At 39.5% G+C, this 19399-nt stretch overlaps 1 protein-coding gene across 2 annotated transcripts in view; it reads left to right on the top strand.

Annotated features, from left to right (window-relative positions):
* The window catches only part of MEIS1 (Meis homeobox 1), a 163945-nt gene that overhangs the window by 139231 nt on the left and 5315 nt on the right, over positions 1 to 19399 (top strand). For both annotated transcript variants that reach the window (XM_019516572.1, XM_019516573.1), the window contains exon 10: positions 19003 to 19061. In XM_019516572.1, the coding sequence (XP_019372117.1) occupies positions 19003 to 19061 (59 nt within the window). The remainder of the gene's footprint in view (positions 1 to 19002; positions 19062 to 19399) is intronic.

Below are 19399 nucleotides of genomic sequence, written 5' to 3'. Positions count from 1 at the left end.
GGGTGCAGATCAGTCATAAATTATTGGCAGCAACACAGCATGTGGGAATACATGAAATGTGCATGAAAAACATAAACTCATGTCTGGTAGCATGGTAGTTAGCCCAGACAGGGAATGTTGGATTTTCTGGATAGAATTATAACTTTGCCACAAAAAAGTCAGTGAAGAGAAGGTTTGTTTTATGCAGCTTGAAAACATTTGAACTATTTTTTCTGTCATATTTTGGATGCCTTTGCAACAAATGCTTGTTTTGTACTTTAATTTTCTGTTAAAAAACTTAATGAAAAGATACTGATTTTTCTATGCACACTCAGAATGTTGTCTCATTGTTGCCTCACCTGACACATCTCCCAGTGTTGGTAGATGAAGGGTGCATGCATGGATTGAAGGTGTGAGATGTGCTACAAAATGTACTCATGGCTGAACAGATATCTTAAAAATGCTGTGGTTTTGAACTGAAATATTGTTGATGTTGGAATTGCCACATAGGTAATTTCTATAAATATTCTGATTGCAAACTGAGTGTTCTTTGGAACTGTCTTCTGCAATAGTTGGGCAGAAGGAGACATTAATGGGTGACATTATTGCTGTAGTTACTATGATAGCAGAGTTCAATAAGCTGTTAGTCTATATCAACCATTGAAAGCTTTGTCTTGTTAGTCATTTAACCCCTTAGAGGTTTAGGGTTCAGATCATGGGAACATGAACCAGAAGGGGCAGTTGTATGACCTTGACAGTGTTGCATATATGGACATAGAGAGAACCCAACAGAGCAGAGGTTAATAAGGTGCTTTTCCCCTGTGATAAAAAACTACTGCTCTGTGATTGAAACATCCAGAAGGTGTGATACAATCATTTATTACCTTAGCAGAGAGCTAGAATAGGGTATATTGAACAATCTATACAATTTCCTTGTTTACTACATCCCAACTGACCCTGTTCCTGTTAAGAACTAATGTTAAATAATTACTTCTGGCACTCTGAGGAGGCAAAGCAATCCTCATCAAGTGCTACAAAAGTGTAGAAGCATCTCTGTGTGTTTTAACATCAGTGGACATCTATAGAACTATATAGAGGTGCGTAAGTATTTATACCCAATCTATATATAATGTGTATATGTATATACAGATGCATACAAATATAGATAAATAACCCTTTTCTGAATATTTCTATATTTCTATAAAGTTCAACACTCAAAAATTACAAAACACCAGTTGCTTTGCATAATTATAGCATCTTTAATTATGTGATCTCATACTACTTTTTCCACAATATCCTTGTTTCATTTAGTGCCTGAGATGGAAATTGTGCAATGAATGAGCAGTCACATGCTTCAAATGAGCAGCCATCCACTATTTTGTTTTATCCTTGTTGTTCAAGCTTGCTTTGCAGCATGCTATTCAAACTTTATTCTGAAGACTGAATTATTCATTTCCTCATGGGCTTTTCTGCCTCGCTCATCACTGTAGAATCTGAGTGCTTTACAAACATTAATTTAGCTTCCTAACACCACTGTGAGGTGAGAGAATGTTATTATCCCCATTTTATATCTGGAAAATTGAGGCACGGAGAGATTAAGTTTACAGATTTCCATTAATTTTGGTGTCCAATTGAAGATGTCTGGGTCCTAAGCTTTCTGAGAACTGAGCAAAGTAAAGTATTTTATATGTTCCAAGCATAGCTTTCATTGACTGCAGTTGCAACTGTGTGTAATTAGCATGTCTGCAAATCACATCTCAGAGTTCCAGTTTAGGCACCCAGAAAATGAACATATAGGCGAGAAGTAGATATTGCCAAATGAAACAGATTAGCTGTGTCAGGGTGTGTCCAGGCACACCTGATATACTTCACTGGGTAAAACACATTGCCTGTTGTCTCCCCCATTGCTGGTTCTTATCCCAGTCTTCTCATCTAATAAGGATCTTTATCTCAATCTATCACTTTTCCCATGGACTCAGCCACTGTCACTTCTACCATGCTCAGTGATACTTGGATGCCAGCTGAGAGCATTGAGAAATGGGAGATACAGTCCATTTATCCTGATCAGTCCCAGAGTGGCCTACAGCAGTCAGGAGCAGCAATCATAGGGAAAGCCCTACTCAGCCTTCATAGCTTTGAGCTATAGCAGGTCCTGTACAGACAGACTGTTTGGAGAATTTAGACTCTAACCAGCCTCTGTGGAACTTGTGCAAACAGAGATTTTTAAGGGGCTTAAATATGGCCAAATTTGGGCTTTTGTCTCATGTGAATGGCCCTGACACTTAATTCAGTGCTGTCTGCTACATTTAAGTCCTTGCTCCCAAGTGATAGAGCAGTGGTTCTTAACCTTTTTAGAGTCAAGGCACCCTTTGTTAGATGCCAGGCACCTTTCATTAGACTCAAAACACCTCTCTGAAAATGCCAGTTCTTAGTTTTCACTGTTTTTTGACTATGGAAAAATCATAAAGCAATTTTTCTATTGCAAAAATCTCAAAAAGGCTACAACAGGTCAGAATGTTTTTAACCCAATGGACACTTATTTGAAATATATGGGTTTATCTTGTGAATCATGTTTGCAAACCTAATAGTGCTACCTGTGGCACCCTTGAAACGATCTCAAGGCATCTCAGGGGGCCACGGCCCCTGGATAAGAATCACTGTGCTAGAGTTTCTCAACAAAACAGTTGCAGGAATGTTTTAACATGGGCAAAACAACATATTTTCTCTTAATTTCTTTCTCAAAAACAGCTGAACCGTTTTTGCTGAAACTGAAAAAAAAGAACAGCCTGAGGCAGACACCTGACATGGATAATTTCACACCAAGATTGGCAAAGTTAAAAATGACCAAAAATACAGTCTTATAACTTCATAGATTTCATAGAATATCATAGACATTAGGGGCTAGAAGGGACCTCATGAGATCATTGGGTTGAGCCCCCCTGCCATAGGCAGGAAGTTAGCTGGGATCAAGTGACCCCAGCAAGAAATAAATCCAGCTGTTTTTTGAAGGAGTCTAGAGTAGGTGCTTGGACCACCTCTGGGGGGATCTTGTTCCAGACCCTGGACACATGCACCATAAAGAACGTTTCTCTTATATCCAGTCTAAATCACCCTTTCTGGAGTTTAGACCTTGTTATTCCTTGGGGAGCTCTGGTGAACAGATGTTGTCCCAGGTCCTGATGTACCCCTCTTATGAAGTTGTAGGCTCCCACCAAGTCCCCCCTGAGTCTTCTCTTCTCCAGACTGAAGAGTCCCAAGTCCTTCTGCCTCTCCTTGTATGGCCTTCCCTCCAGGCCTTGGATCATACAAGTGGCTCTCCTCTGGACTATATCAAGCTTCTCCACATCCTTCCTGAAGTGGGGGAGCCAATACTGGATGCACTGCTCCAGCTGTGGTCTCACCAGGGCTGAGTAAAGCAGGAGGATGACTTCCCTGGTTTTGCTTGAGATTCATCAGTGGATGCATGCCAGAGTTTGGTTAGCTTTGCCTGCCACCACATCACATTGGTGGCTCATATTTATCTTGTGGTCAATCAAGACCCCCAAGTCCCTTTTGGTCATGGTACTAGCGAGCGTAGCACTGCCAAGCCTGTAAGTGTGCTGAGGGTTCTTCCTACTGAGGTGCAGCACCTTGCACTTCTCTGCATTGAAGGCCATCTGGTTTGGTCAGCCCACCTTGAGCGTATGTCCAAGTTGGCCTGTATTCCCAGCCTGTCCTGTGGTGTGATGGCCCTCCCCCATAATTTGGTATCATCTGCAAACTTGGCCAGTTCACGTCTGACTCCCGAATCTAGATCGTTGATGAAAATGTTAAAGAGTACCAGTCAGAGTACAGAGGCCTGAGAGACTCCTGTGCCATGTTGATTTGCTTCCTTCAACTAGTACTCTTTGGGTCTGACCCTGTAGCCAGTTGCCTAGCCATCAGGTCCCCAGCTTAACCATGAGGTCATCATGGGGAACTAGGTCAAAGGCCTTCTTGAGGTCTAGGTAAATGATGTCCACATCATCTCCCTTGTCCAGGGCATATGTTACCTGGTCATAGAAGGCAATGAGGTTGGTCAGGCGAGACCTGCCAGTCACAAAGCCATGTTGGCTGTCATTCAGACGTTTGCCTTCTGTTAGTCTGGTGTTGATGGATCCCATGACAATTTTCTCCAGGCTTTTTCCAGGGATGGACATCAGAGTGGTTGGTCTGTAGTTCCCCAGGTCATCTCTCTTCCCTTTTTTGTACATAGGGACCACATTGCCTTTTTTCCAGTCATCTGGGACATCGCCCGAGTGCCACGATTTTTCAAATATCCCTGCCAAGGGGGATTCAATGATGTCTGCCAGCTCTTTCAAGACTCTCGGGTGCATTGCATCTGGGTCCATGGACTTGTGCATATCCAGTGTCTCAAGGTGTTCCCTCACCTGATCCACATCAATAACAGAAAGGATCAGGTAGCCTTAGCTTATGTGGTACTTCCAGCTGTACTTATAATATGCAAGACCCTTCAGATCCCTTATTGCTATATAGGCCCCTCACAATTGCCTTCCCAAAACATACACCCCATATGACTTTGCCAGCCATCACCCACAAATAATTCTTACTTATCTGTAGTGAGCATGGCAGGCCTACTGCTTCTTCCTCAGGAGTACTTCCCCTTTATCTAGTTTTTTCTGTCATAGGACAATTAGTCCCTTCATCTTCTTCCTCTCTACTGGGCTGTTTGTGGTGGGCCTGAGAGCTTCTCTTTATGCCTCTGCCAATATGAAATTGGCAGCTTGTGGTGGGGTAGAGTGTAATAACTGAGCCGCTGATCTCCATTTGATGCAGGGTATTGTACAGGCAGTGAGTTTCCTTTGCCCAAGACATCATCTTCAGCTTCATCATCTTCATCCCCTTTACTTACTAAGTAGGAATAAGTGCATTAAGAAGGAATTGGGCCCCGGGGAGGGGGAGGGAGGAGTTCTTAACTACCTCTCAATGTAATGGGATGAGAGGGATGGATGAACCAACAGCCAGCCCTGCTAGTTGTGACCAGATTACTCTTTTCCCAACTGCTGGAGATTTCTTCCCCTCCCCTGGGAAGTGAGTTGGGATTTGACTTATTTGAAATAGACCTCAAATAAGTCATAGCATTAGACATGCTACCACTAGTGTCTATGAGATGGCATTATACTAAACACAAATTACCATAGTTTTCAGTTAGACCCCATTCAAACTCCCTTTGGGCAAAAGGAAAGCCTCCCATTGACTTCAGAAGAGTTGAACTGAATGCTTGATATAGACACCAGCTTTGCTAGATTACTTTACTGAGGGAGAAATTCACCCCTGTGCAAGAAGGCAAGCACATGACCACTTAAGATCCACTTAAGCACTATTTTTAGGGCATAAGAGGGGTTGCATTAAGTGGAGAATGGACAGGGGGCTGGTCCTCCATGTAGGAGTGAAATTTTACCCACATTGCCCATAACTGCAGAGTGGAGTAAGTAGGCAAAATACACATTTTACTGCCTTTCCAAAACATGCCACATTTATAGGTTTGGGGCCAAAGGCAAGTAAAATATATGCTTGTTTTCAGATGTGTATGTTATTGCTTTTGTTACAGTAAACAGTTTGAACTAGTAAAGGTCAAGATGCAATTTGAATCTGTGCAATAACATAATAAATACTCTTATGAGTAATCAAATATACCGTAAATACAGGTACTTATTTACTTGTAAATGTTTAAACATACACAAATTACGCTCTCAGCTTCAGCAATCTAAATTCAATCAGAGATTATCAGATTTCAGGAATTGTTTTGCTTTTTCTTTTTTATATAATTTAATAATTCACTTACAGAGGTTATTTAAACACTGCTTTATTGATAATATTAGGTTTAATATTAAAGCATGAAAAACATTTTGGAAAAGACTATGCAAGATTGAAAGCAATTTAACACTGTGCCATGTTTGTTACTCAGCATAAGGTAAAGTAGAATTATAAGCTTAAGTCATAAGAAAGTGGACTAAATTGAAAGAAAGAAAGAAAGAAAGAAACCAACAGAAAAGGGAATCTTGCCAAGTAAATTACTATTCAAACAATTCAGAATATGTGTGGTAAATTAGCTGTTCCAAATATACCATGTGCAGGGATTTTAAAACAGTTTTTACATTTATGTTTTCACTAAGTCTTAGCTAATTGTTATGCCTTTCACCTTGAATGCCAATTGTAATAATAATATTACATCTGTAGTCTATTTCTCTGTTCTTAAATTACAGCAATCAGGAATATTCACTAGGTAAAATACTGTATAGTTACTCATAAGAAAATATTGAAATCAGTCAAAAAATGTTTAGCTTGCATATTGCCTTAGACAGCCCTGGAGAGTTGCCAGACAACCAAGGTATTATTAGAAAAGCTGAGCAAATAGCTTGCAGGGAGAAGAGTTGTGAATTTAGAAACCATCAGGTATTGTCATGTCAAAAGATCTTAGAAGTACACCATTGGTACTACTTTTTCTGATTATTTTTCTTTTAATTCAGTAAAGTCATCATTCTAAAAATACAGTTTAGCAGTTACTAATGTACCAATTTTATGTTTTACATCCCAAGCTTGAATGCGTTGTATATGTTCAGGTGACTCAGGCCCAGATCTGCAAAGAGATTTAGGCAAGTGATGTGCAGCATTGCCATGTCTAGTTTTTAGGTACTGGCTCTGGATTTGCAATTCACAAACCTGCATTAGGCAGCTAAATTCCTTACACAGCAGCTGAGGAGAGTAAAGCACGTAAGACTGGGTAGGTCTACCAAGAGACAGCCAATAGGAAATGTTGAAAAGATGGGTATATCTAAAATCCAACCTCTCTCCTTGACTTATCTACAGGCTATGGCTAGGAAGGTGTGTGAGGCAGGGGTTCACAACACAAAACTACTTTCTGAATCTAGGTCCTTAATTAGTTGTTTGGTAGAGATGCCCAGCTCACTCTTTTCCTTTAAAATGCACCCAGAAGAGGAGAATTTTGTGCTACCCAGATTTTATAATGGAGCCTAGTGGTTAGAGCTCTTCCAAGGACTTATAATATGCTAGTCAGGCTGGAGACAAGGCTGGAATGGTGACACTCTCTACTACTCTTCTGAGCCACTGAGGACAGAAGGGGAAGCAAGCTGCAAAGGGCCAGAGCGAAATGAAGCAAGAGCTGGACTTGTGGTGCAGTGGTGAGGGCATTCTGTGTTCTAGTTCCTGCTCCAAAGAGTTATTGGATAAAATGCAGATTCAGTCCTGTGACCAGGAACCAAAACCCAGGACTACCATTCCAAGCAGAACACCCTTACCACTGGACTTCAAAGTCATGTTTACTCTAGTTTACCTTCACTGGCCCAATGAATCTTGCTATAGTGGTCCAGCTTCAACAGGAGTGCAGTGGAGAGCATCTGAACTCCCATTATGAGGTGTTTTTACAATTGTTTTTACTCTCTAAGACAAAACAATTGTTTTAGAGAGTAAAATCTACATCAGAAGCTAGTGTAAGTTTGTCCCACATTCTTTGTTTAAAGCAACTTTGGAGTTTTTGGTGCCCTGAGTAAGAGTAGAGTTTAATACCCAAATGTGAGTTCTGCCAGGAAGAGCACTTTTGTATCAAATATTTTCAAGGCTGTACCACTACCTGGATCCAGGCTAATGTAAGTTAATCTAATATGGAGACTGAATTACTGCATATATTTTTGAATATACTAGATGCATGTTAATAGAAAGACTGTAGTCTACTGCACTGGCTTCATAATCTTTACGACTGTCTCAACCTCTAGACTGTGGCCAGATCTAGCTCTGTGTCATCTGGGTCATGGGGTCCTCCCCAGGTCCAAAAATTTGACAATGTGTGATCAGTAGCAGTGTTAATTGTTCCCAGAGCTGTGGCAATTGATGCTCATGCTGCTCCCCCACCAACAAATTTCTGGACCCAGTGGGAACCCTGTAGTCTAGATAGCATAGTCCTGTGTTCCAGATCTCACTGGTGTGCAGTCTGTCGACAGCCAGATCCAGTATTCAAGGTTGGATTGGCATATAGAGCTGTGCTGCAGCCAGATTTGGCAAGCAAGGTCATGCTTCTATGCCAGATTCCACCCAGGGACTGACCCTGAGCCCCAACCCTACTCTGGAACGGCCCATGGACCAACCCCATACATGGGATCCAGCCCTCAGATTGGCCTTGCATCACTTCTCAATCCCTGTGGGCTGGAGAGGTAGAGTATCACTGCTTTTGAGGGACAGCATATGAACATCTAGATAGATCCAGAGTGATCTATCCCTGTCATACTCTTCCTGACATCTACCATCATAAAACATGTGCTCTGACTAGGAATAGATTGCTTCAGCAAAGGGGACTCAGACTAGTGAGATAAGGTTTGGTCCTTGCACATATTTAGGAATATGGAGATAACTACCTGTTATGGTCCCTCCTGTTTCAGGGGACCGCTGAATTTTTTTAGGAAAACCAGAATTGAGGAGACTGCTTTACCATGTACTTTTCTACTGGAGAGCAGATGTGTGCAGGACATACAGGGTAGGTGAACTTCATCCCTCAGCAGAGGACCAGCAGAGCACCTGCAGTTACTGTAAGCTTTGTTTTGAGGCCTTGTGCTGGTGCTCTGTTCAACTGTGATTTTCACAATTAAGCTAGACCTTGGTCCCATAATCTTCACCTTGATCTGTTCAAAAGACTTAACTATGGGCCTTGTAGGTGAAACTCATCTCTGTACAGAGAGCTAGCACAAGTTTTATTTAAACCTTTGTAACAGACCTTGAGTGAGACTTCAGTCATAGTACCCAGGCCGTAAGCACTCCTTTGGCACAGGGTTGCATTCCATCTCCTTCATAACAACTTGCTAGTTATGGAGAGACCTTCTTTGGATAAACTGGAACTAGAACAAAGGAAGTGAACTTTGAATAATTTTCCACAAGTTAGAAACAATGACTGTTGTGTATGTAGCAAATAAAGTACAAGTTTAAAAAACTATAAAATACATGTCAACATAAACACACTTTTTTTTATAAGAGAAGGAAGTCATCTTGCTTAGCAGAATGTTGCAAACAAGGTATACGTGCCAACAACATAACAAGCAAGAGGCTTGGCATTTTAGAAGTTAATATGCAGCAAAAAATTGTTTTTCCCTCAGGCATTCCATCTTTTTATATGGTAGTTTTGTACATGACAAACTTTTTAGTGGGTGCATTAATATTCTATAACTAATGTGCTGTCAGGTGTCATGAAGATAAGATTAAAAGGCACTGTTCAAACATTCTCCGGTTGCTCTATTTTCCCCTTTTTGCTTTAGTCTGCTGTATTAGGCTACGGGTCACCATTCTCTGTGAGTTACTCTTTTGTTGTTTTTTTAAATAATAAAGAAAGTTCATATTCAGGTATATGCCATGTAGAAATGGAGTTCTACTTCAAAAACATCTAAGATACCCATAATCATTGCGGCAGAACAATCAAGAGTAGAATTCCTCGTGCCTCATTGTCTTCTGTAAATACATCTCAGTACATTCAATTTTTCTTTAAAAGGAAATGAAAGAGAATTTTTGTTGTTGTTAGGAAAAGTAACCTCAGCACAAAAGAGTGAGAGAGAGCTAGAGAGAGAGAGAGAGGAGTAATGGTTTGTCATTTCTTTGCAAGTCAGGTTTTGGTCTATTCTTGTCAAATCTATCTTAAGTGTGTTTACATATAGTTTGCCTTTCTGGTATTTTCTGCTTGCACAGACCTGATCTCCACCTATTTTGTGTCAACAGTTGCTGAGAATGGTGTACAGCGATTAACCATTGAGAATTGAAACACCAACAAGCTGAGAACTGTGCCCTCAGAGACCCTCTCTCTCACTTACATCATAAACTGCTTCAGGCTGCACCTACATAAAACAAACTGCATTTTTGAGTGGTTAAAAAGTCAGCCTGAAATATTAAAAATGGGGCAAATGTTGCCTCCTTGTTGGATAAAACAATTTTCTCTTCTCAAAAAATGAAATGCAGCCAGAGGCATATGGGAAGGAAGTGCTTTTGAGGGTGTGCATTTTGCCCAGTCTGGTCTAAAATGATCCAGTGTGAATGACGTATAGCTGGCTATAACAGCATTAAAGATTCTTTTATTTTTTTTAAACAAGAGAAAATAACAGAAGATACCATTTAAAGAAAACACTACCGCTGCAGTCCTAAACAAAATCTAGGTCATGTAACAGTTTCACAGAATATTTTTTTCCCAAGCACAGTAGTTGTTGCGACTTTTTGACTACGATAAAATGTGATGCCTGAAATGCTATAATATCAGTTGCTCCATTTTAAATTCTACCTTTGACCCAGATAGTGTCAGCTTCTCACTTGGAGTAAATCAGTGTAACATCATTGATTTACATTAACTGAGACTTGCATATAAACTGTTTGTCCCAAGATCTTGCAAGCCCTTTCTATCCATACCTCTCTAAACTGCCCCATGCATTTTATTTCATCACTTTTGGGGGTAATCCAGTTTCTTCTCTTGAACTCAAAATGTCATTGTGAATAGGGACTCCAAGCAAAAATAATGTGATTTCCTTCACGGAGTGAATTTCTAAACAAGGTGGAGCTCTTGTCACTGAAAATAAAGCTTGAAACAGAAAAAGCTTGGTCAGTTCTTGTTGAATGGTGATTCAACAAGAGGTTCATTTTGTTCAAACCCATGACTTTTGGGTTAGTAGTGGCTGAAACCTGTTCCTACACAACTATCTTGTCATAAATGATGCAAAGAGAATTGGTGCTGAGCAAAAACCCATGTCACAAAACCACCACCACAACTGAGATTCGTTTGTAATCTCAGCAATGACGGCAGGGACCAAATTGTCATCGGGCCCTGCTACATATTCAAATTAAAGTTGGATAGAAACCAGTAATAGAGTTGTTACACATTCTCAAGCACTAACTTTATAGCTGGTTGGCTCTTTTTATAGCTGGGTGGACATTTTTATTGTGTGATAAGTACTTTGCATGTGTGGCTGGTCTAAAATTATTGAGTGATTAATCAGTTAATTGTGTAATATATGTAATGTGTACCAGGGGCAATAGAACCAGAGCTGCTGGTGATTTCTCAGGGCCAGAGAGAGGTAGTGAGCCACGTAAGTCTGAAGTTAGGCAAAAGGCAGAGGAAAGGGTGGCACTTTGTAGACTAATTTTATGGTTGGAACGGTGTGAACCTACTTGGGTATATTTGCTGTCACAAATAAAAGTATAGTTTTTTCCTTGTCTTCAGGGGGACTCTATACCTATGTGGCCCTTAATTGGTTCCTCCAGGGTTTTGGTTGGCTGCCCTCAACTCATTCTAGTTGGTCCTTAAATTAGAAGCATCTGGACTTCAGAACCTTCCCAGCACAATGTGCAATGTATCATGGACTGTAAAAGCATGTTCCCACCACCTCTATATCACTCTTGGCACTGTGGCCAAACTGCACGTTGCCTACTCCAAGTGCTAGAAATGAGGCAATGTAGCCACCTTGAAGCAGCACAGAGTGCATGCCAATAAGCAGGCCCAGAGAGACAGAGAGAGAGAGAGCTTGAGAGCAGCTTTGGACATGTACACAAGATGTTTTCTACAGTGGCTACATTGCTTCATTTTCAGGATTTGGCATGCACAGAGTGGGAGCATGTGAATGGGGCATGCTCTGCCCTTCTCTGGACCTGCTTATTGGCACATGCTCTGGTCTGCTTCAGAGTGACTGCATTGCCTCATTTCTGGCACTTGGAGTGGGCAGCACAGACCTGTGGCACAGCTGTGTGGATGTACCTTAAGTCACTAGGTGGAAGTTAGATTTTGAAGTCTGGCTATTTGATTGCCTTGTAAATGGCTGCATGCAACAAATGTGGGCCTGTGTTATAAAGTTCAGATTCAGGCTGTTGTGAAGTGCAGAGGTTTAAGAGTCATGGTTTACCCCTAGAATTCCTTCAGAGTTGATGACCAGTTTTGAGCCTTTCTGCAAGTGCCAAAAATTGCACAGATGAAAGTGAATGGAGGGTAGAAAATTTGCATTCCATCTCTGGCTCTCCTCAAAACCTGCAGAGAGGGAATGCTCTGCAATGTTCTCTGTTATAAGCATTTAGAAGGACATTTCCGAAGGGTAGATATGTGCTCTACATACCTGTAACCCAGCAGAGGCAATTTGGTATGTCTGCAAGGATAAATTATTTACAAGCAGGGAATGGTTCACTTCTAGGTAGAAGCTGAGGATGCTGAAACTGCTTATGGAGAGCATTTCTATGATTGTGATGACCAATGTTATTTTGATTCCAGGTCCTTAAAAGGGCCTGATTAAGATTTGGGGTAAGTTATAGCAGCCTTAGTACTGATGGGTTGCAACAGTCCTTAAAAGGTAACTGGAGATCAGTAGATCTCCCACAAGATAGCTGGAGGCAGATGTGGTATGTTTCAGTAGCACACAAAGTAGGAGAAGTATAGGATTCTGGAGTACAGCTGCTCAGTAATTTTTCAACAAAAATTAGAAATAGCCAGTTTGTCAGTAAAACTTCCATTGGGCATGTTGAAATGTTTGGTTAAAAGAATAGGAGGGAGGGAGAAAAACACCTAGGACAAGCAATAGCTTGGTGTTTAGGAAGTTTCTGGGATGTTCATCACAGAGCAGGGGGCTGAACCTGGTTTAAAAATAAGGAGGCTTCACTGGTGGTACAGTGCCCTTCAGAATATTTTTTTGGTTAAAAATAAGCAGGTCTGTAGACTACATTGTGTGAAGACTGCTCACAGGCTCATCTTCACTGCTCATTCTGAAGTGCCCTTCAGAATATTTTTTTGGTGGTACAGTGCCCTTTCAGACTCATACTATGTATTTGGGCTGGGCCATGAAGACAGGATGTGTCCTATGGTGATTTAACGAGGAAGTGAATTATGGGAGAAGAAAAAGTTTGTGAAAGTGTTCACAGAAGATCAAGCAGAACAGTAACAAAAGACAGGGTCCTTACATCTCAGGCTAGTGAATGTAGAGCATACCAGGCATACCTACTGGGTGTGCATACCTGATCACATCTGTATCCTTTCTATCTGTGCACTTGATATGCTTGGTACATTAGCAGGCTCTGCTTGCAAAAGATTAAATAGCGCTTCCCTGCTTTAAAGAAACTTTTCTGAATGCACAATGTGAATACACTTGTAGGGTCACATAGTAATGCTTGAAGTCAGAAGCTATTTTTAAAACTAAATTGCAGCACAGCACATGGCTTTCATTAGTGCTTTACATTAAATTTGTCAGCTAATTAGTGGTTTTTCATCACTAGTTTTGCATAGTATTTTATTTGTAGTTCACTCTTAAATGCTGTTTTACACAACACCCAGCCCTCCATACAGTCATTTGACAAATATTGCTATATTGCCAGAAGAGGAAACAAATCTTTCAGGAGAATTTTCTGATATGCCTGATTGATGGACTTGCTGTGATTTGAGTAAATTCCAATATTATGTTTCTGAAGTGGGCGGTTAGCAGAGCATGTATTCTCTTCCCTCCCTACCTCCATTTAATGTTGTGAATGATGTATTGCAGTCTCCAAATGTCTTCATTTCAGAGGAGGAGAAACCAAGAAAAGTTGCCAAACATGACTTCATAAGGTTTGACTTTAGACTGAATCTACTTTCTTGAGTGTCTTGAGACCTTTTATTTCACAAATAAAGGAGTACAGAAAGCAAGGATGGCTAATGACTGGTAGCTGTGGGTCACTGAGCACACTAACTAGGTTTGTGATCAGAACTTTTTAATACCTGTAGCAAGAGCTCCTTTAACATATATTTTTTCATTTTAAGGGTGTGGAAATGTAACACCTTTGGGAAATCAACTACTTTTTGTATTGATAATTACTGAGGGATCTATTTATTCTTGAATAGATTTTCAAGTCTGTTTTTAAAGTACATTTTTACCATTTGAAGGTAGCAAACGTGTAAATAGGTTTCCACATTTTTTCCCATAATGAACTATCTTAAAAAGGTCAGGAAAATATGTAAACAAGAGAAAAATGAAAATAATTGAGAGTTAGGAATAAAGTGACAATGAAATGTAATGATCCAAGAGTCACTATTTAGCACACTTCACATTGTAATTATTTTTGCTGGAGACAAAAGGTGTTGCATTGGGAAAATCGTTTAAATACTAGATAAATAGATGGTTCCAGCAAATTGGATGCGAAATGGCAAATTTGAAAGGTGAAGGCTTTGCCAATCTCAGAGCTGAAAATATGGGGATGAAGGTAATGATTTTTAAAATAATCTGTTTAAAAAAATAATGCTGTTTGTTAATTTAGGTACTTTAATGGAACGTACAAAGACATAACCTAACATATGCTTATACTTTCTATTCAGGAATGAGTGTTCATTGCTAAAAAATAATTCTTGTTAAAAAGGAGAGTTGCAAGAGGAGTTATGAACAATGGTGTTTGTAGCTATTCTTAAAATCCCTTAAACGTGTAGTTGACAGGATTGCTAGAACAAACTTCAAAAAGAACAGAAACAAAGTGGTTTTGGCACTTAATAGCAGTGCTCCTGATATGCAAACCCCTGGACCACTCTCTGGTGTGAAATTGACAAGAAACAGCATGAGTCCTGAGGGCTCAAAGACTGGGAAGGTTGTGAAAATATTCTTTTTTGGGGGGGGGGGGCACTGAAACGTGTCTATAAGATGAACTCTATCTATTTTCAGTAGGATTCTTGTAATAAATCTAAATCTGAACCTGAAAAATGAAAGGTTCCATAGCTATGTAAATTTTTGAGCAAAGGATGACTTTAGAAAACTGTGATAGCCAGGGAGGGCCTCATTTTATTCATGCAATAGAAGTGTGAAATACATGCTTTTCAGCCAGTACTGCAGAGAACTACACACAAGAAGCAAAGGAAGCTGCAGCAAAAGAAAAAAGAACAGATCTCTGAAAAATGCCATTCAGGCTGTAACCTGAAACTAGCAAAATGTGCCTTTTGAATGGTTTTGTGACCCTGTGAAAATATTAACTTTCTGGCTGGGGTATTTTAGCCAATTTCAACCTAAAATAGTCTTTTGTCATCACCAGTCATGCTGCCTCTCATTGAGAGGAAACAAAACTTGTGCATCCCAGTGTAGGCAGCTGAGCTGAAGGTCAAAGTTCAAAGGCAGATTGCTGCATCACTGGGTCTCGATCTGAATCTTATCCATGTGACCAGAGATGCTCATTGTCAGAACGGAGAGACCTTGGAGTGGAGGAGAATTAGAGCTACTTCTGGAGCAGGTTGGGAGCAGGGGGATGTTTAAAAGATAACATTCCTGCAAAATACATTTTTTAACAAAAGGGTAAGAGTGGCCTCTTGCTCCTCTTTAGAGACTGGAGAGAAGTTACACAAATTGGATGGAGTTTTTTCTTGGTTCATAAAGCAAGAATGCAACCTATTGTTTTTGAAAAGGGAGGAAAAATAAGTTTAACTTAAAAACATAATTCAGCCTCCCTGAGCCTGTACATTTGTCCAACTGTTCCGTTTTTTACACCACACAAAAAGCTCCATTTGCATTTGCATTGCTTTACCAAATTCCATGCAACAAGCTAACTTTTTTCAGTTTTGCGGTAAGCCTAACTACCACTTTGACAAATTGCATTGGTATTGACTCTCTTATTCGGTGCAGAGTCTACAACAGGGCAACTTTATTGGTATACATGATGTGTGTTTAAAACCCCCCCACTTTGTGCAAACATTCAAGCATGCATATAACTTTACTTATAATAGCAATATTATGCATATACCTTATGCATGAGCTTAAGTTTTTGCTTGAATAGAGACTGTAATTTATAATAGGTGATATTTTGAGAAAATTAGGTTTTAATAAGCATTTATTTTATCAGGAAAATACTTTCTTAAAAATAAGTCCTGATTCCTTTTGTCCTTTTTTTCCTAATATAGTAAGGTTTCTAAAGATGATTGAATATTACCATCTGGGAAATGTGGGTGACATGGGGTACTGGGGCAGTTGGAGTTTTTCCTCATAACATTTTGTGCCACTGCTTTGTTGTGGATAGGATTTCCATCATTTAACCAAGGGAAAATTTTGCAAATTCAAATGATGATTTTGCTGTTGGCACTTCTTTTCAAGGAGAGGAACAGGCAACATGCAGAATGTATTCCTATATCCATATTTTCCGCTACAAAACTGAATATCTTTTGTGAAGAATTGTGAAATGTGATGTATAAATATAATTTAACCAAATTTTACTTTCTTAATGCAACATGCATAAATGCTTTTAATCTAATGTGCGGTTTTGGTTCACAGAAAAAAAAAGTAACTTGAAAGTAGATACTTTTTTATGCATAGTAGTTTGGAAACTACTATAATGCAAAGTAAAGAGTTCTGTTACAAAAGCAGGGAGGATGGGACAGAAGGTTAAAGGGCATTTTTGAAACAAACAGCTGGACCAGTTTATTTAAACAGATACAAGGATGGGGAGCTGACCTCAGTTTGACTTCTAGTGGGAGGAGCAAGAATGTCATTTTATTACTTTGCCCAGAAGGAAAATGTTCTTGCGTCTGAATTCACCCTGAAGACATCCAAACACATGGCTGTTTTGCTGAATATCTACTTACATAAAATACATGTGAGAATGTTTAAAAGGGCTATAATTATGAAGTGCCTGTGTGTAAAATGTAGTTGAAGTAAACATCCCAAGTGGCAGTGTGGGGCAAACAGGTGAAAGTATAGTTGACTGTAGGTAGTTCTTACTGATGACTGTTAGTAAATAGTAGACTAACCACTTTATTAAAAAAGGTACCTGCTAAATAATAATGTGTATCTTTTGGAGATAGGGAAAGGTTGAAAAGTTTAGTCATTTGTACTAGTAAGTGTTCTCAGTTTATTTAAGATGTTGATGTGTAGCTGTTGGTTTGGGTTAAAAAATGTCCCTAAAAAGGTTTTTTTATAGAAAGCCAACTAACATATAACTGTTCCCAGATCTCAGAGGGGTAGCAGAAAGGGCCCCTCTTTCCCACTTACCCCAATGGCCTCCTACTATGACAGGTATTCATTCAGCAGTCTGCATTTCAAGGATGGGGGAAACATTAAAAGCCCAAGCCTGTGGGGCTTACGAAAACAAATGGCTTGGGGAGGGGGATTATTGTTGTTTTTACTTAAGAGAGTTGCTGTGAAAATTGCTTTCTGCTAATGCAGATTACTGATATTAAACAATTTTCTAATTGGTCATGGAGCTGAGGCAGCTAATGGGGAAAAAACAGATTTTTTTTAATTGCTTATTTCACATGGTGTTTGTGCTACACCTGTGTTTATAATGAGAAAGGAGAATTCTTCTAACCTTCTGCTCACATGATTCTAATTTTCATGGTTTGTACAAGATAATGATAAACTGATTTGCAACACTGTTTGCTGTGGTTTAATTTTTTTTCTTAGAAGGTTGTATGAAAATGAACACAATGCTGACCAAATATGTGCATAAGCTTTGCAAGAGGGCCCAGATTATGCATGTCTCTGTGTGAAACATTTCCAGAGTGCATGTTGGTGAGACCAGATTGATCATTCATGACCCACACCTTGATTAACTTTCTGATGACTTATTGAATGGAACTCAGAAGCGTGTGAGAGACGGGGCAATCAAATGTATTCTCTGCTAGGGGTGTCTTATTGAAGTAAAAAGAGTATAAAGTTGTATATTTTTTATCACTGTTCCATGGCAATTTAGAACAATCAGCAGCCAGACCAGATTCATGCTGGGATGTTGTGATACCTTTAATGATATTACAGAAAAGAGCTTGCAGCAAATGAACACAATGCAAACAAGTTCCGCATACTGGTTCACAAGATCTGCTTTGATGATTTATTTTGTCAAGTATATTGGTTTCATTTATACTAACACTTCATTGTCTACTGGTAAATACTGTATTTTGTTTTGTAAAAATAAGAAAATCTTGTTAGAAAATACTCTCCGCTCCACTTGGCTGAGAAGTTGGTTGAGGCTGACTTTTTCAGAGTGCTGTTGGCTAGGATCCCTGATCAGTGAAATCAAAATGAATGAAGTTTGACCACCGAACATTAAAATATTTTTCATTGATTATGCTCTTGTGTTTTACAGTTTTAATGCCATTAAGGCTGTATTCAGAATAGACCAAGATGAGATTTTGTTCTTATTACCTGTCGTCTTTTTTGATTTTGAATATCATTTTCAGCATAACAATTACAAAACTAATCGAGCTTAAGAGTTAAAAATAATCTATGGCTATGGTTTCAAATGACAAATTTTTAAGTACCTTTTTATTTCAAAAGAGCTTCTTTTCATTTGTGGAGGGGATTTTGTCAGTAGTACAGTAATTACAATTTAATAAGATGTTTGCTGTAAATGGTCAGGCCTAGCTGGAGAAAACAGGATTATAAATTCAATTACTGTATAGCTATGACCTCGCCTTGACCCCTCAGACTTTGCATAAAGAGGAGGAAAAAAAAACCCACCAAGAAATCTCTACAAGGAATGCTTTGCTCTGAAGTCCCCAGCAGTGTGAGGTAGTGGTGATAAAACTCCAGACGTTCCCTCATTTGATGGTGTACTGCCATCACAGTTCATTATCTTAATAGTGGGCATTAAAATAGAATTAGGTTTGCAAGAGGTAGGGAAGGTTTTGATAAAACCTGTAAAAAGAAGCCAGAGAACATAAGACAGAAATGTCACTAATTAGGGGAGGTAACAGATACCCTTATGAACATCTTTCTGCCTTCACCAATTTTTTTGTCTTCCTTCTGAATTGAAAAGAGTATTGCCGGTATTGTTTCCTGAAAACTCTGCTAATTCCCCCATGAAAAGATGAAATGGAAGTGTCCAACTGTGGTAAAAGCAGGCAAACATAAATCAACTCAGAAACCCCAAGCTTGTAGTCTCAAAGGTCATGAGAGGTTACAGGTTTTGCAGCATCTGAATCTGCACACAGACCAGTTGAGAGAACTAGATCAGCCCTCCATTTAGTGAGGACCTAACGGTGTTAAAGAATGCTTTATCTGAATAACGATATGCTTTCCTTTTTTGTTGTAGGTTTATTAATGCTAGAAGAAGAATAGTTCAGCCTATGATAGACCAGTCCAATCGAGCAGGCAAGTCCCCAATAGTAACTGTATTCAAGTCACGCAGGCGAAAACCATCCTCAAGCCATTCACCGGGAGGTCCATTACCTGGTAAATAAATGAGAAATGAATGCTGGGAGTGATTGACAATTAAAATAAAACCAGTCTTGTTTCATTACAACACTAATCACTTTAACATGGTGAAACCTTTTAGAAAAAAATTAAAAACCAAAAAAAAGTAACTTAAAGGATATGACGCCTAGTGACAGAACTTTCTGTACATATTCAGTATTCATGTTATTTTTTTTTGTTTGAGTTTTCCTTCCCAGCTCTTTCTGCTACTATGACCACTCCCTGGTGCATGGCTT

Source organism: Gavialis gangeticus, unplaced genomic scaffold (genome assembly GCF_001723915.1).
Source record: "Gavialis gangeticus isolate Ggan-Ray unplaced genomic scaffold, GavGan_comp1, whole genome shotgun sequence".
Taxonomy (NCBI): domain Eukaryota; kingdom Metazoa; phylum Chordata; order Crocodylia; family Gavialidae; genus Gavialis; species Gavialis gangeticus.
The sequence above is the reverse complement of the archived record's forward strand: the minus strand, read 5'-3'. Positions and strand labels throughout refer to the sequence as shown.